Raw genomic sequence first — 26,447 nt, forward strand, 5'->3', positions numbered from 1 at the left:
AACTTCCTTCTTCGAATTTGTTGGCGGAGTTCCCCTTCCGGTTTGAGTTTTTAAGGAAGTATTTTTTCAACAGTTATGGATCACAACAGTCAGAAAAACTGTTGATTAAAGTATTCATATGGAGTGTTATCAATGTGTTGTATTTGTATTGTGTTTTAAATATTCAAATGAGAAAAGAGCAAATTGTAATTTGTTGAAGTTTTAGAGCAAGTCTTTAAAATCATATTAAAATATTGGAACAGGTTGTTTAATTAATACTTGATCACAATAAAGAAACTTTTATCTAGTGTGAACGTGAATCATATCGAATATCAGAGAGGTTTATTGTCACAAATCGTTTAATATAGATTGATTTGAAGGGTAAATGATTTTATTTTATAACACTAGACTGTATCGTACGGTTTCGAAGAAATCGCCAACATGAACATGATAACGTATTACAAACTTTTTAAACTCACGCGTCATAACTAATGGACGGGATATCTACGGGGAATTACATTCAGACACTTCTGAACAGGAAGATGTCTGAAAATGAGACCACACTCATAAACGAAATTAAAAAAAAAATCATATAACTTAATGCCTGACTAAGCTTAAGTAAAAATAAAACAATAAAAGGTTTTATGTTCTTTCCATTTCGGCAATAGAAACTTGTCTTGAACCAAACATGTATAGCCGTTACTTTCACGAGAATGCAGATTCTGATCCGCATCATAATACGTTAATTAGATATCAGGTATTTGCTAATCAGTTACATTGAGGATACATAGATGCTAGATCTCCCTGAATCCCCCATACTGGTGAACCTGTTACAAACATATACACACAGTACACAGATACTTGGACCTCGCTATTCAAGGGGAAGTTTATACCGACAAAAATAGTGACAATTTTTAAATCTAATGTAACACGCATAACCTTACTAATTTCCGGAAATAACGAATTCGTGTCAATAATCGTAGGAAAATCACTGAAGAACTTTTTGTGTATATATAAATGGTTCTCTCGATCAACTCAGATTCGAATCCTACAATTTTTTGAAAAAAATTATCAGCAGATTAATAAAAACATGATTCTTCAAATAGTATACCACCTCTTAGAAATTAATTTGGGCAAATTAATATAGTCATAATATGTTAAAAAAAATACAGCTGTATCCGTAGCCCCTATCTCTTATGTTTAGATCTTCTGTGGAAAAAAAACAGTAATCCTACTATTATCTCTTATCTTTAGATCTTCTGCGGAAAAAAACAGTAGTCATGCCATTGAAAGGGTGTGATAAACATGGAGTTTCGAATGTACAACTAACATCGTTGCTCAGCACTATTGGGAAATTTTTCGAAAGATAAGTTGTAAAATATTTGAATAACTATTTATCAAAACATTCCCTAATATATAAATATCAGTCTGGTTTTCAGCCATGTGCGTCAAATTACATAATTCATCATTTATTATATGAAAATTTAAAGGGGAAAACGTCGTACGTGTTTAGTGTTCTGTTATATATCAGAAGCGTTCGATCGTGTGTAGCAAACCACGGTATCTCGGGTAAATCATTAGATTGGTTAGATAACAATATTAGTGATAGACAGCAACTAATTTTTGATGTTAATACTAAATCCTTAGTTAAATCTACTGATGCATGAATCCCTCAAGGCTCGGTATATTAGGTCCTCTTTTATCTATACTGTATATTAATCATATTGCTGATAACCTTGAAAGTTTGTATAAATTATTTGCAGATGACACCTTACTTCACTCAGCTACCTCTCCAGAAAACACCGAAACAACGATCAATGATTATCTCAAGTTAGACTTTGGCCAGATAAGTGGTTAGTTAAGGTTTATCGTACGAAGACAGAGGCATTACTTGTTTCCAATTCTGAGACTGATCATGTAGATGAGATGAAATTTAATAATGTTGATGTTGCATTTGCAGAAAATTATAAGCACCTGCGAGTAATATTAAATGAAAGCTGCAAATGTAGTAAAAATGTGTCAAAACAGGTAAGTGTTTTACGAAATCTGAAGTACATTTGTATGTGTTAAGTAGAAGAACATTAAACAACATCTATAGATTATACATTCTAGCTTAATCGGAATACTGTTGTGAGGTATAGGACGGATGTACTCACACTGATGCAGACAAAAGCTTTAGCTATAGTCTATCCGTGTAATTACTGGATTACACTGTTACACGAGCAGGGAATCATCATATTTAGAAAGTGGACTAGAACCACAAGCAAATAGACGGAAAAGAAGAAAATTGCAGCTTTTCTACAATATTCATACTGATCTCGCACAAAATTATCTTACAACTTTATTACCCCCATGTACTATTCGACTTTGGAACGATTTAGACCCCAATATCAGACAGAGTATGTCATTGTCAACATTTAAAGCTCTCTTCGTAAGTGTAATTCAATTTACATTAAACCACACTGATTATTTTTTAATCCACGTTGAAACAAATAACATGATATTACGTCCAAACTTTTAGCTTTCTGCTAATTCCATTTTTAGAGTCATCTCTGTATGTCCTTGGCAACTTCCATTTCCGTTATCTGATTCATCATAACTGTCAAAAGTTCAATTCAATATGTTGATATTATATACTTAATTAAATGGAGTTTCATAATTGTTTCTAAAACTTTGCAGTGACTGACATACGTCGTGAAACTGACCGGTCTGTAATTTTCCTTGTCCATTTACTCCCTTTCCAATATATGTGTTCGTCTAATGTCGAACTAAAATGTAACCGTTTATAAAATACAATCCGGATACTGAAAAAAATCTTTAACCTGTTTGTTTTGCTATTATTTCAGTAATGATCCGGTGATATGTTGAAACACCACCCACTACTTCCGAGTCATAACTAAATATAGATGGTCTCAACATCTTCTTCACACTAATACAACGAAAAAAAATTCTGATGGAGGTACCTGTAATTTAATACCTCATTTCATCATTAAAAAAATACGTACTGCTGAACATTGTGAAAAGCTTTATTTTCGTCACGTTGTAAATAACCACAATATAATTATACCTAATATATATTTCGGAAGAAGTCGGAAAATTTGCCACAGGGATTTTCTGGAATAATCTATTTCGATCTTGACCTTTAAGACTACAGTTTTAATTATCGATGTCGTTCATCCTCATTAAAAGAAATAAAGCGAATCTTAAAACGTAGTTACTTTTCAAATGTCTTCCTGTTAATTATTCATTTGTCGACATTTCCAGGACAAAGGCCAGATAGAATTGACGTTATCGATCTATTCGACCCTACCACACTCGATCGTGTTGGACCACGTTTTCTGGCTATAAAACCCCCACAGCGCCATCTGACGGATTTATCTGGAACGAAGCCATCTCTAGAAACATGGCGACAGACTCGTCAGAGCACTCCACAGGAAAAGTTCCTTGTGCCTCCGACGAAGAAAATAAGGTAATGTTTGTCTGATTTTCAGCACTATACCTCTTTTCTCTTGAGATTTATGGGAGAAAATAAGACGTTTGTCAAATATTTAAGCCACAAACAGTGTGTTTTTCTTACCACCATACGATAACACGGAGAAATTGCAGGACAATTTCTTGACCGTCCGCAATAATTTGATGTATTACATCCTAAATCAGGCGTTGTTTTAAAAAATTCTTCCATGGCTGTCATCTTTGGTTATTCTTTTTTTCAAAGGTATAACATTTAGGTATGCACGACTAATAATGAATTCACAGCGAGCTTTTCCCAGGAGGTGATAAAATGTGTTGTGTATAGATTTCTGGACGTGCCACGAGATGTGGTCAGAGGCAGGGTAACACATATGTGTGTTGTTGTTTACACTTTTCTCAGTGGTCACGCTTCAATACCTGTTAATAAATCATTAGTAACTTGTCTAGCTTGGGTCCAAAATCAGTCAATTAAAAACCATTATTTCAATGTGGAACATGTTAAAAAAAATAAGACACGGCCGGTGTTTTACATTTAGATGAATCATGATCACATACGGCGCAATCAACCCGAGCACGAGACGCGTGTTTACTCCGTAATTTGTTTACTTGGTAAGGCGTATATTTAGTGGTAAGGTTTAAGTGGATTTTTCATAAATTTTAGGAATATATTTCAGAAGTAAGACCTTACACAAGATCTATTTATAATCCTGTTATCAAGAGATATGTAGTGAGGTATTGGTCATTTGTAATATGAATAACTAAAAAGGTGTGCATTGAAATTCACAGTATGCTGGTCACCCAACATTTATTTTGTGTAATTTTGTTTCCGTTAATTTTTTCAACAATCAATATTTAATATTTCGAATTTCTTGATCAATTTACAACTGGTATATCTTCAATTTAAATAATTTCCTATGTTTGGTGTTGGAAGTATTATATGTCACATGATCTGATAACTCTCACCTCTACACCTGACTTTGTATCACCCAATTATTCTCTTTTATTGAAGATGCAAGAAAAAAGGGCATGACCTGCAAAAGGAACCTTAGGAAAATGGAAAAGATCATTATCTCTATTCAGGGCTCTCGATCTGCCAGATTTGGGGCCGAATTCCCAATGCAAAATATATTTTTTTCCCCAATTTAGACCCAAAGTTTTCCCAATTCTAAGGAAAACACAACTATTTTTCCCAATTCTAAGAGCCCTGGGCCCCAGTCCCAAAATGGGGTGTGGGAGCCCTACTATTTGTTTAGTTTAAACAATATTTTTATTCAGTAATAAGCATTTAATTACAGACAGGTATGCATAATCTTATGGGACTATTTGTTTCTGAGTTACACCTTCATCACTAACTTATACTTGGTATTATAATTGATGTTATTTAGTTCTCTTGGCTTTAGGTATTATTTCTCACTATTTCTATTGTCATACCAGACTCTTAACACAAAGTGCAGGCCAAACAATTTAATCTGTATGACCTGTAAACTTTATGACCTGCCATGTGGTACCTGAGTGACTTGTAAGACATGTGTAAACTGTGTTGCCAGCCATGTGGTACCTGAGTGACTTTTAAGACCTGTGTAACCTGTATTTTCTGCCATGTGGTACCTGAGTGACTTGTAAGACATGTAACCTGTATTTTCTGCCATGTGGTACCTGAGTGACTTGTAAGACATGTGTAACCTGTGTTGCCTGCCATGTGGTACCTGAGTGACTTATATGACATGTGTAACCTGTGTTGCCTGCCATGTGGTACCTGAGTGACTTGTAAGACCTGTGTAACCTGTGTTGCCTGCCATGTGGTACCTGAGTGACTTCTAAGACAAGTGTAACATGTATTGCCTGCCATGTGGTACCTGAGGGACTTGTAAGACATGTGTGACCTGTGTTGTCTGCCATGTGGTACCTTATAAGTCCTGTGTAATTTGTATGACCTGTGTAACCTGTATGACCTGTAGGTGTGTGAACTGAATGACATGATTGGTAACAGATTTGCAATAGGAAGGATTTTCGCAGAGCTGAAATTGAATGGTTTGTAATATATCATCCAAAATACTTTAGTTTATGTGTAATGATCATCTTGGAGTAAACTGCATTGAAAGGATGGAAAAAATTCATCTATAAATACAAACACATTATATCAGACATGTATCAATTGTGCTATTATATATACAAACCAATGTATTATTGATTTATATTGCATTCTTCATGCATGCCCTGACATCAAAACTAATCTCCAATTATTCATTTCAACGGTAACAGAATTGTATAGTTCCTTAGTAATATTGGAAATGTCACAATATGCCAGGATGATACAAATGATTTATATAGTATACAGTAATGTATTGTTGAAGATTATTGCCGTCCGAGGTCTTTGGCTGTATGGTATATGGTGTGTGCTATATTGAACAGTTATTTTGAGATCATTAACATAAATAAGCCATCTTGTCAATTATGCTAAGGTCTACTGCATGCTCTGTAACAACTCCAAAATTGTATGTAAACAGGACATAATCTAAAGTGTATTGGGGATTTACATCTTTTCCCAATTAAAGGAAGGTTTTGCATATTTTTTTACATAGATCTTCACCGGATACAAATAAATATTTCAATATCGCAGGCCAGTTTTTAGATCCTGTGCATCTGTATGATGTTCAGCATATACAGCCATTACCAAGATAGCTGCTATCTAACCTATGTAAAAGCTGGACCAAAGTTTATACCACAAAAAAGATTCAACAAGGTAGATTTACCTCCATGGAAAGGATATGTAATAGTTGATGCTGTTATTTAGTAAATACATCTATATAACATAAATAGATAAAAAAGAGAAAGCAAAAATGTTATAAGACACTGTGTTTTAAACTACAACTTGGAACTATTTCATGTAGATGGAACTATTTCATGTAGATACTCTTGCACCTCTTTTATCTTTAGAAGAAATCATCATCTACACTGTTCGATTTTTTCCCCTTCAGCCGTACTTTCAATGTTTCTTAAACAGCACAGATTTTACAGTAATGACTTAGTTCCATGACTTATTCTATGGGAGATATTATTGGTGCTTTGATTACCATACATATTTGAAAGGGTAACGGATCATGAAAACGGTCGTTTGTATTTTAGTATCATTTTCAGTAGCTAGGCCCACCTCCACAGACTTTTACTTTCAGTTTCTGATATCATTTGTCAGATAGACATTTGAAACACTTTTCACTTTTGATATAAAATAATATATAGGATAACAATAAATTAATTGAAAAGTTTGAGAAAAAATTAATACGAAATATTACTGACTAGAGTAGTTATTTTTTTTTTATATAAATTCTGGTGGTCAGCTTAAACTCTGTTCATAAGGACGAGAAAATGATCAAGAGTGTGAAAGCTATATTGCTTAAAGCAATAAATTGCAGTCAGCAAACTACATAGATGTGAACAAAGCAGTCGTCAGATTACATCATCCAATTTGTGCTAATAAAGATGAGTAATTATTTTGGTATTGGTGACAGTTCAGATTACATGTTCATGTTTTGTCAATGCTTGTTTGTTGTGAATTTAGGGCGTATCGCAAAGAACATGTTTAAATGCTTGAGACAGCTGATAGGTCTGTATGATTTTTTTCTTTTACCATGGTATATATGTCATGTAAGTCAAATATACTCTACACAAATATACTGTCTCGTGATAATTTTGCATGTGTGCAATCACGAGCAAGGATTTATGAACTTGTTTTCCCTTGAAATGAAACCTATTTTGCAGTCATTGTTGATTGCATCTGGAACATGAAGGCGTGATTTGTTTATATTTTGACTGGGAGATGAACACATTTCTAGATTTCCTTGGATTTCTTGGATTACGATGTAATGATTATTCTATACAGACGTAAATGGAAAGTGTCAATCTCCTAGCTGCTGAGGTTTGAATTAGGTCTATGGCTTGAATTCTTCTTTCTGATTTTCACCTCCACCAATACTAATGATTCTGGTGTGGCTATAGTGAAGTTCTAGCCAGACAATCAACTACTAAACGAAAGAGAAATCCCCACTAGCTAAAGCTAGAAGGTGACCAATATGTCTACCATTAATGTCTACAACTTCTAGTACCAGAAGGACTCTTTAGTTTAAAACATACATTTTGTATTTGAGAACTAATGATATGCAGTGCTAAAACAAGCTATGAATTGATGAAACGTTATTGGTCACTTTTGTGTAAGATAATGTTAAAGAATAGAAAAAACCACTACATTTAATTGGATAAACAAGCTGGTAATTGATTGGTTATTGCCATTTGTATAACAGATCATCAATGTTGAAATCTCAACCCATCTACATGAACACAAGAAAATATTCAACGGTTTTATGTGAGTTCATTACTTTAAACCTTCAGTGGCCAATAACTGTGCACTACACAGCAAAAGGTCACACTTGACTGGACATGATAAATTATTACCTCTCCATTGACTCATCCAGCAAAATGATCAAGTGAAGACCTTAATATAATATATATAAATAATCGGCATGACTAAACACTCAAGATTATATGTCATTCCATCTTGATATATCTTTTCCTTTATTAATTTATTTCAATATACATACATCTTACACAGTTTTAAGTGTCCTCGACACTTATGACTTTTAACACAAAGTTCATCCACAGAAAGTTTAAATTAAGGAAGTTGTTACAGCTCAGTAGGTAGAGCATTGCAAACTTGTACAATCTTGGATGAAGATCCAAGATATGTAGTTTGATGCTTACTACCGGATTTTGAAGCTGAGACATGTTGTCATTGTTGTGTCCTTGAGCAAGACTTTTACCCCAGTTGTTCATGGTGGCATGTAATGGGCTTCATCCAACATGTTGTTTGGTGAGGTAGACGCAAGAAAACCTCACCTCAAAATAATCCTAGCTGTTCATGTGGCAATAAATGTAGGAGACAAGGAAACAAAGTTTGAAATAGATACCAAATCATGGAATTTTACCTGTGTGTGCATTGTTGGAAAAGAGGAAGAGAATATTAATAATGCTGTATTTGACCTAGTAATGCTTTCAAAAACATGTGGGTTCACAATGATATTCCTACAAACAGGGAAAAGTTTCCCTTTAAAAACAAGAAAAAAATAGGTGAAAATGATATACAAAACCTTGCCACTGTCTTTAATTGGGCATTAATTTTATGTATTGTTATAATTTAATTTGTTTAAACATACCATGCCATTCAGAGATTCCCTTAGATATACCAGTTTCATAGTAAAAAATGCCCTTTATTCAGTCAGTGCCCAGGTCTTTCATTTTCCAGCTTTGTTAAAAAAAGAGATGTAAACATTGTGTAGGAAAACAGTTACAAGTAAAAGACGGTCCAGGCTGTATATTGTTAGATATATTTTGTTATTAGTGGAGTAAGCAACCTCTTCACATTAGTTAAGTACAGCTATCCTCATTCTTAGAAAAGGGGATGTGCATACACTATTATACTCTGTTTCCTTGTGTGATATGAAATTGGAAGTGTTCAGTGATGGTTAGTATGCCTGGTGGTTTCATTCTTGCAATTGGGTTGATCATGATAAAGATTAACATTGAAGGTATCATTGTTGGAGCAGAAGACACTTGCCTTTCAGTAACACCTGGTCTTGTTCTCTTTGAACGTTTTCAAGGATATCCATTTAAATTTCTTCTTTTGTTCATGTTCTGTTTTTAATTTGATTGCCATTTCTGTGTTTTTTATTCAGTGGTTTCTCGGCTATAATGTCATTAGGAATAAAAATGTCAGGTTCTATGTTAAGTTCTAATCTATCATTATTTTAAGGAATTAAGTTGTCAGGTCCTTGTAAAGTTCTAATCTATCATGATATAAAGAATTAAGTTGTCAGGTTCTTTGTAAAGTCTTAATCTACCATATTATTATAAGGAGTTCAGTTGTCAAGTTCTTTGTAAATCTGTATATACAGCTGATCTGAAGCCAATCCAGGTGTAAGATAACTTTTCATGGCACCTGTTATTGTTGATATTTCCATCCTCAAATTTCTGTAAAAAAAAAAAAGCAAAAACTAGGAATATGTTGATTAACTTTACTTCTTAACCATGAACTAGTACTAATATTTCATTAAAAAGCAGCTTTCAATCATATAGTAGGAAAAGATGTGTCTACTGCTTCTTTGAGAATTATTTACTTTTTCAGATAAGATTAACCATGGAATTAAAAATGAAAGTCTGTCCTGTTGGTGACAACACTTTGTAACAGATTCTACATTTGTAATTTGGACTGTCAGATTAATGTCTAACAGACAAAGTTGACAAATGGTGATAATGATTTTGTGGCAAACTACAAGTTTGAAAATCAGTTTATTCTGTTATAATTTGATAACTTTGTAAAGCTACATAGTTTTTGTGAAGGCCTCATATTCAGGTCCCAAAACTTCAGATTATGTCAGTATATTGATACTAAAAGTGACGGACAGCCAGTTTTGTTTACCTGGGAGACATCTAGATTTATTTCAACACCTAACAAATCAGTACAGTCAGATCTTGTTATCTCCAAATTCAAGGGACCATGGGAAAATAGTTTGACTTATCCAAATTTCGACTCGAACAAAGTAACCAAGGTACTGGTTTCCTGACATTGATTACAGCTGAACAAAATAGGGGTACGATAGCACAGTACATTGTGGTACAAACAGCATAATTTAATCTGTTATTTGAAATGGCAATAAATAAACAGAAAGAAGTAAATTTCTATATTTATTGTTTATTAATCCAAACAACAAAACTTGTAATATTAACTCCAATCAAATACATTTGTACTCACGTCGTTCCGTCCCCCACATATGGACACTACCCTTACTGACAAAGAACATATAGATCTATTGATCATATATTTTATGGAATGACAATAAAACAAAAAGATTTGCTTTTGATACGCTACTAGAAACAATGTATTAAACTACAGATCTTATTGATATGACTTCATTATGAATAAATAAACATATGAAAAACGCAGCACGAGAAAAAATTTATGACTTTCTACTCTGTATATTTATTGACCTATTTCGTCAGAAGATGTGCTGATGTTTGAACAAAAATTAATTTTGAGACAACAAATGACTTTTCCCTTGCTTTACAATTTAAGGGACTGAAAAATGACTTCAATGCAAACATAATTTTGACTCAGTGAAATTGGAGTCATCTGAACTAAGATATAGAAGGAAAAAAAATTGAGACATGGAAATTATTTAGACTCAACCATTTACTACAATTCGGAATAGCAATGATGTATAACTACGAATTAAATACGGATTGTAAATGATACATTAATATCTACCAGGATTACATTTTGGTAGATGTCTTGCCTTGATCGCCGAATGTGTATTCATACACTTGACGAAATGGGTGCGTATAGCCTGATATACTCCCATCTGACTTACATGGAACTAACCAGGGAAAGTGATAGTAGAATCAGGGAAACTGATAGTAGAACCTGAAAAACTGATAGTAGAATCAGGGAAACTGATAGTAGAATCAGGGAAACTGATAGCAGAAGAATCAGGGAAACTGATAGTAGAACCAGAAAAACTGATAGTAGAACCAGAAAAACTGATAGTAGAATCAGGGAAACTGATAGTAGAATCAGGGAAACTGATAGTAGAACCAGAAAAACTGATAGTAGAATCAGGGAAACTGATATTAGAATCAGGGAAACTGATAGTGAATCAGGGAAACTGATAGTAGAACCAGGGAAACTGATAGTAGAACCAGGGAAACTGATAGTAGAATCAGGGAAACTGATAGTAGAATCAGGGAAACTGATGGTAGGGAAACTGATGGTAGAATCAGGGAAACTGATATTAGAATCAGGGAAACTGATAGTAGAACCAGGGAAACTGATAGTGAATTAGGGAAACTGATAGTAGAACCAGGGAAACTGATAGTAGAACAAGGGAAACTGATAGTGAATCAGGGAAACTGATAGTGAATCAGGGAAACTGATAGTAGAATCAGGGAAACTGATAGTAAATCAGGGAAACTGATAGTAGAACCAGGGAAACTAAGGACTAAGAATCCTGGTCTTAAATGTCAGTAATTTGTGAACCTGTAGTATATATTTTACAAATTTAAAATCATCTATCTGTTATCAAGATATTTGTAAAGCTTGTATCTTTAATGTTACCTGAAAAACTAAGAAAAAAATACATAGTTTGTTAAGGCTTTACTCTGTAATACTTTGCATAAGTTGTTCAATCTTTGTAGCTCAAAAGCTTGATTGTCAGTTGCAAGGTCTCTAATTACCATGACAGGACTAAGATTCTTCCCCTCACATTATTTGATGCCATTCATATGCCAGTCATCGGTCATTGATGAGCTTCCATGACTTGATTTGCAATTTCTACCAGCCATTTGATGTTCTCTTTTTAAATTATTCAAAAGGACAATTGATCCTCTCATTGTGTGGCTAGATGATCTATCACTTCATTGTTGAGTTATAAATACTCTTGACTGATAATTTTACAAAGAAAGACATTGTCATTAAACAGCAAAAGACATTGTCATTAAACTGTATGATTCCCTTTTCTTGAGAAGTCTGTGAAAAAATAGATATCACAACAAAATTCTTCCAAATGTGGTAATGAGGTTCACATCATGTAGTGGATAAGAAGGTAAATTGGTACATGTTAATGGAGGTCGAAAGCTTGGAAGTGCTGGAGAGTTGCCAGTGATAAACTTTATAATATATGTACATCCTCTATAATATGTGTGAATGTGAGCCATCCTGATTTTTAGTTGTTTATTGATCATGGCTTTTGGCTGCTATATATATCAGAACTCCATTTTGTATACTCACCATCCCGGCCTGCAGGATGTTCACAATTCACCGGCATTAACATAGTGCTCCAATATGTACATGTGTAAATGATTGAATAAGTTTACAAATTAAGCAAATATAATATAATCAAAAGCTAGTTTTGTTAGTGTAACAGGAATACTGCAGACAGCATCCAGTCAATAAGAAGCAGAGCTGTCAGTGCTATTGGATTTTCAAGGTATCAAGGTATTGTAGAATGTCTAGGATAATACTTGACAAAGCTGATGACTGAAAGTTGTAAATGTATAGCTGACTTGATTGGTGGAAACAATACAGCTACTGAGAGGTTATACAAGTTTGTTATTTTTTCCAAGTTTTGAAGTTTGAAAATAACTAAGAGAGAAATGCACTATATATAACAAGCATTAGTTTGTGCGACCTGATTCTACCAAAATGAAAAAATTATTTCAAGGATGAATTGTCCTATCCTATACCACTGTGTGTAGTAGTAATATAGCATCATGCCCTGAACTGAAATGCAGCTTGTTAATATGCGAAACTGACAATTTCAGAAATACACTGAAATATTAATTTTCAGATCATTACAAGGAATAAATGGCTTTGTTATCTTTGAAGGAATAAATTGATAGAAAGCCATATAAGGATGATATTATACAAACAATCATGATTTACTTATTGCTTTGAATTTCTGTGAGTCTGTGAAGCACCGTTTCGGTCAAGTTCAAATTCTCAAACAATCGAAAAATAAAAAGTCTTATACCACTAGTGGTGTACTTACATATTTATCCAACCATCTGCATGCTTACACAGTGGTCTGATAGTGGAATAACACAATTAATACTGATGTCAGTTCAATGAACGAGTGTAAAAAGGTTCTTGATCAAAGCTGGAGGGCCATTCTAGAGAAAATATATTTCACTAAACAAAATAGAAATTTAACCAGCGTCATCTCACAGAACAAATACTTTTTAATGTTAACATCAAGCGTTAAGAAAATGAATGGAAACTGATACCAGGAATTTCTGGATAAGGATTTGAACAAGGAGACTTGGTGGTGTAATAGTGATTATAACACATATATATGATATGTGCTTGTCTGTAATCTCTGCTGTTGTTGTTCTGACAAACTACGTGTTTTATACTGGTAGTAAACACACATGTGGGAAATCTTAATGTAATCAGTGGTACATTGACCTCTATCATTGTAGCACCTTCCCAGTCAGAATGTGTTTATTGTACAGCCAGCTGTATCCATTAAGTAGTGCTGTCTGTAAAAGTGTCAGGTTCCACCAGTTTACATTTTACACGCATATAAACTTTTTATTACTTGTGTTCTTATTCTTTCTTCTTCCATTTGGTTTTTCACTACATGTATTCATTATACGGAAATGAAAATAGAAGATTGAACTTCTATACTTAATCAATATCATATTATATAGCAGTAAATATATGGATGTTTTTTCTAAGTTTTGCACAAATTTCTTTTTAAAACTTTTGAACAAATACTGATTTCTAGAACAAACAACACAAAATACTTGCTATGGATGCAGATAACTAGTCAGTTAAGTTACATAGATTTCCAGATGACCTGGCTTGGTAATAACAGTTTATTTATATATGTATCTATATATATATAGATTTGACCCAAGCCTCACACAACCTCTGTTGTAGGAAATTCAGCTGGTTACTGACACAACTTAACTTGCTGTCTTCCCTCTCCCCAATCCTCTACTTCTCCTTCCTTACATTGGAGGTCTACAGGTGTTGTGACATTGTGCTTGCTCCTTGTGTATTTTACTTGTTTAATTGCTGCAAAGGCAGTTCTTACGAAGAACACAGATATACACAGATAATCCTTTATTTTGTTGATGTAGTTCAATTAACATTAGATAGCAAACATCAAACTCATTTGGCTTGAGTGCCTTCACAGATTTCCGCATAGATATAAAGCCTGATGTTAAGTACAGTCAACTAAAAAATCTCGGCGTCTATGCTGACAAAATACTTATAGTCCCATATTATTTTTTTAAGTTACACAAAGCCATTCATATCGTAAACAAGCATGGCGGTTGTTCTAGAATTTGACCTATAACCTGATAACTTATCGATCTAAGGATGCAAAATGCTATTGTAAACTTCCATTATGGCTTTGAAGTAACCGCAAAAGTCCAGAAGATGTTATTGTGATTCATATGAAAAGGTATGATTAATGAAATACACGAGAATGTTATTTTCATTTTAATCTTCATTTCATCCTGTATACGATTGTAAATGACTATTTCAGACGATCTGTTTTAGTCACAAACACTTGACAGGCAGGTACTTGTAAAACTCCGTACTGTTTCTATTCCAACAATGTCAGAGGTTTTACATGCCAAGAATCTTATGACAGGTGTTGTAAAGTCGCAGTCAACACAATAATGACAGATAATAAATTAGGAATATACTGTCCTATAGCTCTTTCCTTTTTTTTCATCCTGCGGATTTTTTCCTGTCCACATATATGTTGCATTGGTACATATGCCAGTCTCATGAGGAAAAAGGGTGCGGCTTATAATCTGGAAGATACAGTAACTGTTTTTTAGGGAAATTTGATATGTGCAGAAACCATGAAACCCTTATTGTAATGAATCTGGTCAAGTTTTCTGCTATCTCTAAGTTTGTAGTTATCTATTTCAATATTTGTATACACCATATGCAAATTTTAGCTGCCCATATAATATCTATAGAAGTGACCACTATCCAAGCCTTTTAAGAGAGAAAAGGGATTGAGGTTATGATAATGTGGTCCTTACATAAATTACTTTGTAAATAGCTATATTCTGGAATACAAAGCAGTGTCACTAGATCGTGATGTTACTACAATAACTAGGTGTCAAGTCAGAATGCGAAACAATGGTGCCATAGTTGCTCATTGGGGATGTACATGTTGGTATGTTGTGTATTACTGCTAAATATTGTTATTACCCTGATATTGAATCAATTGCTAGCTGCAGAGTTACACATCTCTGTTACCAGAATTATGGTTTGCTTTGAAAGCAAGGCCTTGTGCTAATTTGCACCATGGCCGTTCTGTCCATATGTGTTTTTTTCTATGTGTGTATTTTCATTAAAATTAAGTCAATGTATGTTTCAAGGCTGTGTCTGATATGGAAATACTTTAATTTATACAAGAGTATCTCTAAACAAACAAAATCAGGAAAAGCTAAAGTGGAAAACATAGCATCCTGATTTACTTAAAAATGTTCAGGTAATGCAAAATAATGAATCGATGTAGAATCATGACAATGTGAATGTATTGCTATAGCTATCTCTATGACTTATTGGGAGTACTGGGACTTTCATAATGAGTTTTGTTCAAGGTTAGAAATTGTGATGACATGATGAGTTTAAACTTTTATAGCAATCTAAACCATATATTATAGTGTTTTACCATGAATACTCTATAAGTGGTGGGACAGGGACACTCAAGTCTTCAATAATAAAGTACTGTGGGGAATACAGGTTTGCCTGAAAACTGATCAATAATGGAGTGAAAACAATTATTGGTTTTAATTTCTAGGGATGTATATAGTATATGTTGGTATCAAAGAAAAACATAACTGATAGGAAAGCAATGATGTGACAGTTCATGAAGTTACCTTGAACATGATAGTCATATATTGGCTTTTTCATGCACCAACATTAAACATGAAAGCAGTAAGGTGACTGATCTAATTAGTGACTTTCAACATGATAGCAGTAATGTGACTGATCTAATTAGTGACTTTAACAATGATAGCAGTAATGTGACTGATCTAATTAGTGACTTTAACAATAATAGCAGTAATGTGACTGATCTAATTAGTGACTTTAACAATGATAGCAGTAATGTGACTGATCTAATTAGTGACTAACAATGATAGCAGTAATGTGACTGATCTAATTAGTGACTTTAACAATGATAGCAGTAATGTGACTGATCTAATTAGTGACTTTAACAATAATAGCAGTAATGTGACTGATCTAATTAGTGACTTTAACAATAATAGCTTTAACAATAATAGCAGTAATGTGACTGATCTAATTAGTGACTAACAATGATAGCAGTAATGTGACTGATCTAATTAGTGACTTTCAACATGATAGCAGTAATGTGATTGATCTACTTAGTGACTTTCAACTTGATAGCAGCGAGACTAATCTATTTAATGACTTTGAACATGATAGCAGTAATGTGACTGATCTAATTAATGACCTTGAACATGAAAGCAGTAATGTGACTGACCTAATTAGTGACCTTGAACATGAAAGTAATGTGACTGGTCTAATTAGTGACCTTGAACATGAAAGCAGTAATGTGACTGGTCTAATTAGTGACTTTGAACATGAAAGCAGTAATGTGACTGGTCTAATTAGTGACTTTGAACTTTGTAGCAATGATATGACTGATTTAAGTTGTGACCTTGAACATAATATCAGTAATGTGACCAATCTGCTAGTAGTGTTTTTTTTAATCATAATTATCAATTGTTCAACATGTATATGTGATACTGAACTTCAAGCTTTAAGAAGTTTTCAAGTAAAAAAATGAAGAATTGAAGCAGATAAATAGTTAATCTTGAATAAGCTATAAAAGGTGGGTTGATATTGATGAAAACTAGAAACAGTAAACAACACAATATTTTTACTTCCTTTTATGAATTGTTCAGGAAACCCAACACTTGTTCCTGCTATTAGTATACATAGCATATGACCAGAAACTATAAATTTTTAGTCTCTTTTATTTATAATTACTTTAAATAGTTCAGATAACAAACACTTCCCTGCTCCTGTATATTCTGTGAATTATAGATACACTGTGTAGGTTTTGAATGATTAAACTTGTATATAAAAATAAATATTTATTCATCCTTGATTTGACAGGATGTTTCCAGTGTATAAGCTGAACTGGTAGATTGATGCGCTGGTGTGTAGACTATTAAAAGGTTATAATCGGCTGTTTGATTGCATGTATACAGCTGATAAGGATCGCTGTCATTGTGGAGTTGATTCAGTTTGCCTTGTTGTTTGGTGTTCGTGGTGGAAGACATACTTTGCAACATGATGCTGATATGTGTATAAATCCTGCAGTAGTAGAGTATTGACAAAGGTTTTGTGGTTGAGATAGTGGGATGTATTGTAAGTCCTATAGCTCACTGTCAGCTGTTCTCTGGATCAATACACTGTTAAAGGGACCCCTCCCAAATAACTGGTATCACCACATAGTCTCAGATCACAGGCCTGTCTTTTTATGTAAATATGGCATGTATAATCATGTTTGAGGTAGTGTTGTATAATTTCACAGTACCACTCATTATTGGTTTGTCAATGGTACTGAATTATGATTTTTCGTCTCAAGTTGTGCACACCTTGTAAACAAAATTCTAATGACCATGTCTTTGATTTTCTTTATCACAACATTCTGTTTGTGTGACATCTCAAGTAATAACAAGTCTATCTTGATTGTCTTTAGTTTACATTGTGGTTATACATCTCAGATTTTCTGTTCAAAGTACATGATGAGAGGTCTAGAGCTGCCATCTGTGAATCAGTGTCTGTCTTCTTGGATATGCTATATGCATTTCATTGCTTTGAAGAAATATAGCACTAAGAGAACATTCATACGGTCATTATAGAATCATTGTGTAATCAATGAAATAGACTTCTTGTGTAGGGATGACTATTGAGGCCAAACAAGCTATTACAATAGTAATTTAATAGTAACTTTACTATTGCAATGTTATTGAGATGGTGAAATGACTATTTGAGTGCTATCATGATAGTTTTTCATTCACCTGGCCCAAAGGGCCATGTGAGTCTATGCTGTGGAACTGCGTCTGTTAAATTCATTGAAACATTCATAAAATTCCTCTCAGGAGTAAAATACCAAGAGGCATGATGTTTTTGGCTGGTATGTTCCTAGGATGAAGCCCAACAAGTTTGCGAAAAGAAATTACCTTGACCTATTCAAGGGCACACTTGTCAAGTTTGTATACTACATAACTTCTAACCTTCTCTATTCTCAGATTACCATTAAGGCCCATTTACTTTGTGTTTGTTCAATTAAATAATGAATTTTATACCCACTTAAAATAAATTAAGTTTTGTCAAACAAATTAATAAAGTATATATATATACCAGGTGAACGCTTCAGGCCCATTGGGCCTCTTGTTTACCCTTAAAATACATTTTCTAACTCAGAAATAAATGCTTAGTTTACCAAATGTTATAGTTTAAAAAAATATTTACAATTTGTATACAATCAGATATGTAACAAAGTGATATTCGTTACACTTTATTATATTCCCATGTTATTAATTTTATATGTACATAAACATGCTCTTCTATGATGATTAATTAATTACTCACAGCTGAGCTCACGACAGTAAAATATCATAAGTTTAATTTTATAACAAACTACAAAGTATAATTTCCTCTTTGTTTTAAACTGTTTTATGTTTGATTAATTGATTAAAAGATATAATTATTTGGTTTTGACAGTAAGTTTGACATGAAGTTTGACATACATCATACATCATAGGCAGGAAAATATATATAGCTATTTAACAAATTAAATTGTCTGTATTTTCACAAACAGGTGTTTAATTGTGATCAGTTTTGAGACACTTCATCAATTTTCATATAACCTAAATGCACTCCTTCTGCTGTTTTTTGCCATTTTGGGAACAATTTTCCAAACCCTGTTACCTTCTGCCATATTGTTTATCAAAATGGATCATTTCAAGGATGGTCTAAAACATGAACCTGGAGGTAGAGAAGTCACCACCTCAGTTTAAGATTTAATAACATCATATTGGAAACAACAACAATATTTATAACATAAACTCTCGTCGATGTGACAACTTGTTCTAAAAATTCCATTTCCATTTTAAGTAGGTGATCTTGCTGTACATGTACTTAGTGCTACTCCCAATCAAGGTCCAAAAGACGCTTTCATAAATAAAGGAAAGCTAGCTTGCAGCCATTTGGCAATAACTCCGTGAAAATCATGCTTTCAAGTAGCATTTTTTTTTAGTTAAAAGAAACTATTGTTAACAATTGTTAGTTGAGCAAACAATCGCAATAGTAATCAACTTGAAAAATATCCTATCAACCTATTACTGTTGAGAGCAACGTTATCGCAATACATAGATAAATTGACCTATTGCTACACCACCATTCTTGTGTAATTATGAAGTCTTAAGGTCAGAAGGCTTTAGCTTTTAAACCAGAAATATATTGCCTTTTCTAATGTACATATTCCAAAGAAGTAGCTTCATCTGTTATAAAGTTATCTGTTATTATAAAACTTTAACTACATATCTGGGCTTCATTCGAAGGAATATTTTGACCGGTTAGTTCTGGTTAACCTATATTTTGACCCTCCAAATTTCAGGAAAATGTAATTTGACTTCAAAACTTAATAAGTATCAAGATCTAGTTGAAAGCCCTGAAGACATACTTGTGAATATTTAAACCCAGTTCATGAATAATCCTCTTTGATTCAGACAAAATAGGAAAAATAAACCCCAAAACCAATGTCCAATATCTCTGTTTCAGGAGGTTACCCAGTAGTATACAGAGCCCTCCTCATAGTAAGAATACAATAGATAAAATAGTATTTATAGCAGGTAATACTATAAACATATTCCAATAAGATTCAAATTTCATTGTTTTAAAAAAATAATCACTTCTGTTTTGCATTTGATGTTTCGTGAATAAAGCGATCTTGCCCACCAAATCTACTTGCACTATTTTAGGCCCTTAGCATCACTGACAAATCCTAGGAGGACGACACAGCTGTATGTTGCAGTTTAATTTCATTGTTTGCCTCTACTTTATCTCACTCTTAATTATGAATAGGTGCTATTCACTTGTGTGTCTTTTGTACAATGTTGTACTATAATCCAGGTAAATTTTATGCATTTATCATCTTGTGGACACATAAATTTGTGGATGGAGTGTAAACTCAATTAAGGATTCTACCATAGTAGAATAACTAGGTATATATGCAGTTATGAAACCTTAAGGAGTTCATCTTCTTGCTTTATGTCATTGATTTAATATTTCTTATTTTTCAGAAGTCAACAAGCATAGATCTATGCCAAGAACTTATAAAAACTGAAGAACCTTCCGATGAAATATCAAACAGTGAGATTAGTGAGTGTAGTGATAGCAATGAGGACTCGAGTGACAGTAGTGTAGGTAACAATAGCACAAGTAGTGAGGCAAGTCTCACACCAGTCAAGCCCACATTCAGAACAGTCACAGGTAGCAGTGGTAAGACCTACAAATTTAAACGGACATTGGATGATTCAGGGATAGACGTTGAACTACCGTCATCGCTTTTATCAAAGCAACCAAGAGTGCATCTTGGTGAACGCATTGCGATATCAGGTGATGGCCACATGTATAGTGTTCAAAGTGGGGGCAAACGTACACCAAAGAGTAAAAAGGTAAAAGAAAAGAAGAAAAAAAGCAAATTGAGTAAATCCACTATGGATGCATATTTGCCCTGTCGTAGAGTGAAGCGCGAAGCTAGTTTAAACGCTGCTGCACGTGTTAATATTATGTACGAGAAAGATGTATCACCACCAAAGGTCAGTCGAAAACCGAGTACATCATCAGCTAGCAGCGTGGTAGCTAAGAAACCAAATGTCACAGCAAAACAAAGTATACTGAAGACAAAAGACTGTGACAAAAGCATCAAGAAACTGAAAGGAAAACTGGAATCAGGAAAGTCGAAAGACAAAACAAAATCAACGGTAAAAAGGATAAAATTGGACAAAGAAGTGAAGAGTAGAAAAGTCACAAATAAGAAAGGAACACTACCAAAAAATACAAAGACAAAATCTATTGTATCTAAATACAAAAGGCTTAGTGGAAATAAGGCGAACAAAAGTGGTGACAGGACTCTAAAGAAGTCGATTAAGAAAAAGAAAATGGAGGATAAACAACCCAAGAAGCGGAAGTTGTCTGACAAAGAACAGACAAAATCAAAAACGAAGAAAGTGAAAGCAGATACGCAAAGGGCAGCTAGAACTGATTTGTCTGTGGCGCCGAAAAGGGGCTACACTGGTGTACAGTGTGTGGGATGTTACCAGCATGCAATGTGTTCATCTAAGGGAAAGTTATATTGGGGAAAGTCTGATTTTGGCGAGGGGAAAGAAGGGGAAATTCTATCAGAGGACTCCACTCAACCCTCTTATACCAGCGTGCCACCTCATGTACAGATTGTTGAGGGATCGCCGTATGTGAATACAGTGGTGCCCCACCAAACTCTGCCAGCCTGTCCCCGCTGTGCCCAGAGGAGTGGCCTCTTAACAACCCCACCCTGTCAGTCATATACACTGGGGGGTATTGGCAGCATCAGTTCTGTACAGGTGGTGTCTTATCCGCAGCATTTTGGCAGCTCCTTCCCCATCTCTTACCCCACCAGCCAGTCGGCTCTACCTCATTGTGGTAAGTACTACATCATTAAGAGTGGTATTTAGTTGAAAGTGATCTTCATATTTTGTTAGTACACTATGTATTATGCAAAATTGGTGTGATGTGGGGTTTTTGGTCTCCTAACACAGATGGTACCTATAAAGATGCATACACTGTATATTATAAATATTGTTAATGCTTTGTAGCCAAGTACTCTTTTGTAATTACTTGTTATAGACTCTTCACTTGTCCACCTTAGAAATATCTGTGTAACAGTATGAACTTTATTATTGTTTTTAAAAATTTGTGACATGTCTGCCTTTCTTTGTTATAGGTTGCGCAGCATGTTACAATGCTTCAGGTATCTACTACCCATCAACAACCACACCCTTGCCCCACCAACCCCTTCCCCATGACACCTGTCATGGGCCTCCCATCCCTATACATGTCACAGAGTCGGAGGAATCCAAGAGTGATGTTGACATAGATGTCGGTGAGCCAGAGGACATTAAACCTACCCTGTCCACTCTGACCAACAAGGACTCAACCAGTGAAAAATCACAGAGAAAAACCTCTGTGAGTAGTATGAAAGGAGGGTCACAGAAAAAGTCGGCAGAGAAAAAGGTCACCTTGCAAGTTTCCAAACCAAAAAAGGCAGCAGAAAAAGTTTACGAGAGACAGAAGAGTAAAGAAACAAAGAAAAAACCCAAATATAACAAGAGCATATCACGTCATGGATGGGAGTTTGATGGAGAACCAGAGAGAAAGAAAGTCATGTCATTGGTAGGTTTACTTTGTAGCTGTTTAAATACAAAATCGGTTTTAAAGATATAAAGAAACAACAGTTTTCATTTAATTTACTTGGTTCTGTCAATAGAACAGTGATGAACTGCAGAGGCCTTAAGGTTTTACTGGAATATCGACTGTAGCAAAGGCTAGATCTAGAGAAAAAAAGTTGTTACTGTTTATATTCATTATACATGTACATGCAATTTAGAACATAACAGACTACTGTTTGTAGATTTATTGAAAGGAAAAGAAACAGAAAAGCTTGTGATACATGCTGATATTTGCACAGAAAAACAGGACCATTAATATGCTCCAGTGTAGAACCATTTAGATACAAACTGACCTTGGTTTTATTGTATTCATCTGATTGAATATTTTTGTTTTTGTTTTGAAGTGGCTGGGAATGTCGGTGGAAACTAACTGTTATCAGGCTATCCGCCACGTTGATGGTGATGTTATCAAGGTGAGGGAGTGTGTCCTGTTATGCTCTGGACCTAAAAAGACAGACATTCCATATGTAGCCAAGGTGACCAACTTCTGGGAACATCCACATGATGGTAAGTAACAGGACCTTGGGTTTGTAACAAAAACTTTGAGGATAGTAACAGTTTAAGATAGGAAACCTCTTCTGAGCAATGGAACGCATACAGGGCTACACATTATAAGTGACATACATTGCTCAATGATGAAGATAATATACAGCTGTGTATGCAAACCTTTTCTAGGAATAGCTAGATTTCTTTTTTGATTTTGCCTACCATCATCAGATAGTGGGCTATTCAAAGCGACCTTTGACTATGGTCTGTCAGTCTATAAATAATTTATGTTATTGGTATTTTTTGAGAAGTGCTTAATGAATCTTTCTCAAATTTTAAATGTAGGTTCCCATTGGTCCCAAGTTGTGCCCATTTGATTTTGGATCTGATCAGAAAACAATATGGCTGACAGAAGGCCATCTTAGACTTTTTCATTGAAAATTGTTATCACAATTTTTTTGAAAAGTATGAGATAGATCTCTCTAAAATTTGGTATATAGGTTCACCTTGGTTCCTTGTGATTTTGGGACTTATCAGAAAAACAAAATGGCGGAGTATATAACTTGGTTTGTTCAAATTTTGTAACATTAAGAGCAAAAACAGAGGAAAGAAGAGAACTGACGGGAAAATATCCTACTTTTAAAGAATAAATAAAGAAAAAAATATGGACACCAAAAATTCTCTGGGATCTCTTGTTTGCCATAGCAAAATTTTCGGAATTTTTTTTAACATACTGAACACATTTTGGTAGACATTTACTTGGTCAGAAGTAGTTTTACAGACAACATATTGACAACACAAAAAACAATGTCATACATGCATTATCTACCCATTAAGTAAAGGTCACACTATATAACATAAACCCTTTGCATGAAAAATGAAATCTGTTTTTTTAAAAAGAATCAAAATATCACAAAATAAGTTAAATTTCCCAAATTTCCTGCTCAGATAAGATATTACAATGGTAGGTAACAGTAAGAAATAGAAAACCTGAATGCTGATACACTGGGTTGATATATTTACTAAAGTTGATTGTTATACAGGTTAGAGTAGAGTAAGTGAAGCTGATAATAGAGGGTAGGTGATCACTAGCCATGATTATCTATACAGGTGATATGATGAGACATGATTTAAACAGGTGATGTGATAAGACATGATAATCTTCACATGTGATATGGTTCGACATTAATACAGGTGATATGATTAGACATGATTAATACAGGTGATATGATTAGACATGATGATTAATACAGGTGATATGATTAGACATGATAATCTATACAGGTGATATGATAAGACATGGTGATTAATACAGGTGATATGATAAGACATGATGATTAATACAGGTAATATGATTAGACATGATAATCTATACAGGTGATATGATAAGACATGATGATTAATACAGGTGATATGATTAGACATGATGATTAATACAGGTGATATGATTAGACATGATAATATATACAGGTGATATGATTAGACATGATGATTAATACAGGTGATATGATAAGACATGATGATTAATACAGGTGATATGATAAGACATGATGATTAATACAGGTGATATGATTAGACATGATGATTAATACAGGTGATATGATTAGACATGATGATTAATACAGGTGATATGATTAGACATGATGATTAATACAGGTGATATGATAAGACATGATGATTAATACAGGTGATATGATTAGACATGATGATTAATACAGGTGATATGATTAGACATGATGATTAATACAGGTGATATGATTAGACATGATGATTAATACAGGTGATATGATTAGACATGATATCTTGTACAGGTGATATGATTAGACATGATAATCTATACAGGTGATATGACACTACATGATGATTTATGTAAATTAGAGGTAAAAGCTTTATAATTTGTAAAGATAACATGATTTGACATGACGATTTACACAGGTGAGATGATGATGAGCCTTCTGTGGTACTACCAGCCAGAACATACAGAGTCAGGGAGAAAATCCCATCATGCTGACTGTGAAGTGTTTGCCTCCAAACACAAGGATGAGAACAGTGTGGCTTGTATAGATGACAAGGGCTATGTCCTTACGTTTGCTGAGTATTGCCGGTGAGAATCAGCAACATGTAGTGTGTCTGTTCCACTTTGAAGATGTTAAAAAATGCTATTCTGCATAGTTGAGGCCTATTTGTTAGAAATTATCGTGTTTGAAAATGATTGCATTTGAAAATCAATCTCATTTTACTGTTCAAGAAAGTTTTCTGTCAATTTGAATGTATTTATAATCATAAACGATGATGCAATATAGTTGCCTTCAAGTATTTGTTTTTCTCTCCCCTACTAGGTAAAGAGAGCAAACATGGTTAATGTCTTAAGATGAAAGCTGTACTTTGGCAGGAGTTAAACATGACTCACATGGCGAGTCTTGTACATCTAAAATTCACTTTACCCTGAATTGTGCCTGTCGGCACATGCCAAATTAATTACTCAACACAGAAATATTGTTCCTATCTTCAATGGATATACAGCAATTTTATGAATTTATGTAAATGAACTTATTTGTTGCAACAAATGTCATCACTTGTTCAAACAGTTATTTATGATTTTTAATGAATTTATTCAAGTAAATCAGAAAGTAATTCTGTAAAAATTTTGGATGTTCTAAAATACAACTGTTTTCCATCACTGCCGAATACAGCAAAAATATATGTGGTAGGTGTATTTCGACAATAGCAGAACTTGCAGGATAAAGAGAGGCATCTAGATAATGCTTCTAAGTATGTCTGACTGTCTGTGGGTCCACCTATGTGTGCAATGTCTGCAGCCAAAAGTTTAAGAACAAGATATTTCTTGAAGCCCATAAATAATTTACCATATTTTCAGAGTTATAAGCCGCAACAGTATATAAGCTACAGAACCGATTTTTACTGATTTTTTCAATTTGATCCACATATAAGCTGTACCATTTCTTACAAAGTATCATGCTTGATTTGTTACAGGTACCGAGCAGAACTCCAGAGACAGGAGCATGGAATTCCTCCTCAGCCCAAGGTTGTGCCTAGTCCAGAGGATGAGTATGTCCGCAATGGGAAGCTGCCTCCCCAAGGATGTGACCCAAACAATGTCTACCTGTGTCGACAGGTGTATGACTTCAAACTCAAAAGAATACTCAAGAATCCATCCTGACAATTAAACAAACCCTACAGAATGATGTACAACCTCAGGGAATCTTCTCATCAATATTCCTCATCCAATGTTCATATCCCAGATATCTAACTACAGCAAACCAGATTCTCTAAAATATTCTTGTACTTGGGTCTTACTTCATTAAGTTGAAAAAGCTACAAAAATATTTTACTTTCATCCGTCATTTTTTAAATATGTAAAGCCATTAAAGGATATTGCTGATGTG

At 34.1% G+C, this 26,447-nt stretch overlaps 1 protein-coding gene across 1 annotated transcript; it reads left to right on the forward strand.

Moving 5' to 3' along the window:
• The first annotated feature begins 3,382 nt into the window (after window positions 1-3,382).
• LOC132549125 (uncharacterized) lies at window positions 3,383-26,316 on the forward strand. The gene is made up of 6 exons (XM_060213046.1): window positions 3,383-3,448; window positions 20,368-21,748; window positions 22,050-22,498; window positions 22,899-23,061; window positions 24,976-25,144; window positions 26,035-26,316. Exons 1-6 carry the CDS (start codon window positions 3,383-3,385, stop codon window positions 26,219-26,221), a joined length of 2,415 nt encoding a protein of 804 aa, XP_060069029.1. The 3' UTR covers window positions 26,222-26,316.
• The last annotated feature ends 131 nt before the right edge of the window (window positions 26,317-26,447 follow it).

This window comes from Ylistrum balloti, unplaced genomic scaffold, assembly GCF_031769215.1.
Source record: "Ylistrum balloti isolate Yb309-2 unplaced genomic scaffold, AGI_CSIRO_Ybal_v1 Utg370042, whole genome shotgun sequence".
Classification (NCBI taxonomy): domain Eukaryota; kingdom Metazoa; phylum Mollusca; class Bivalvia; order Pectinida; family Pectinidae; genus Ylistrum; species Ylistrum balloti.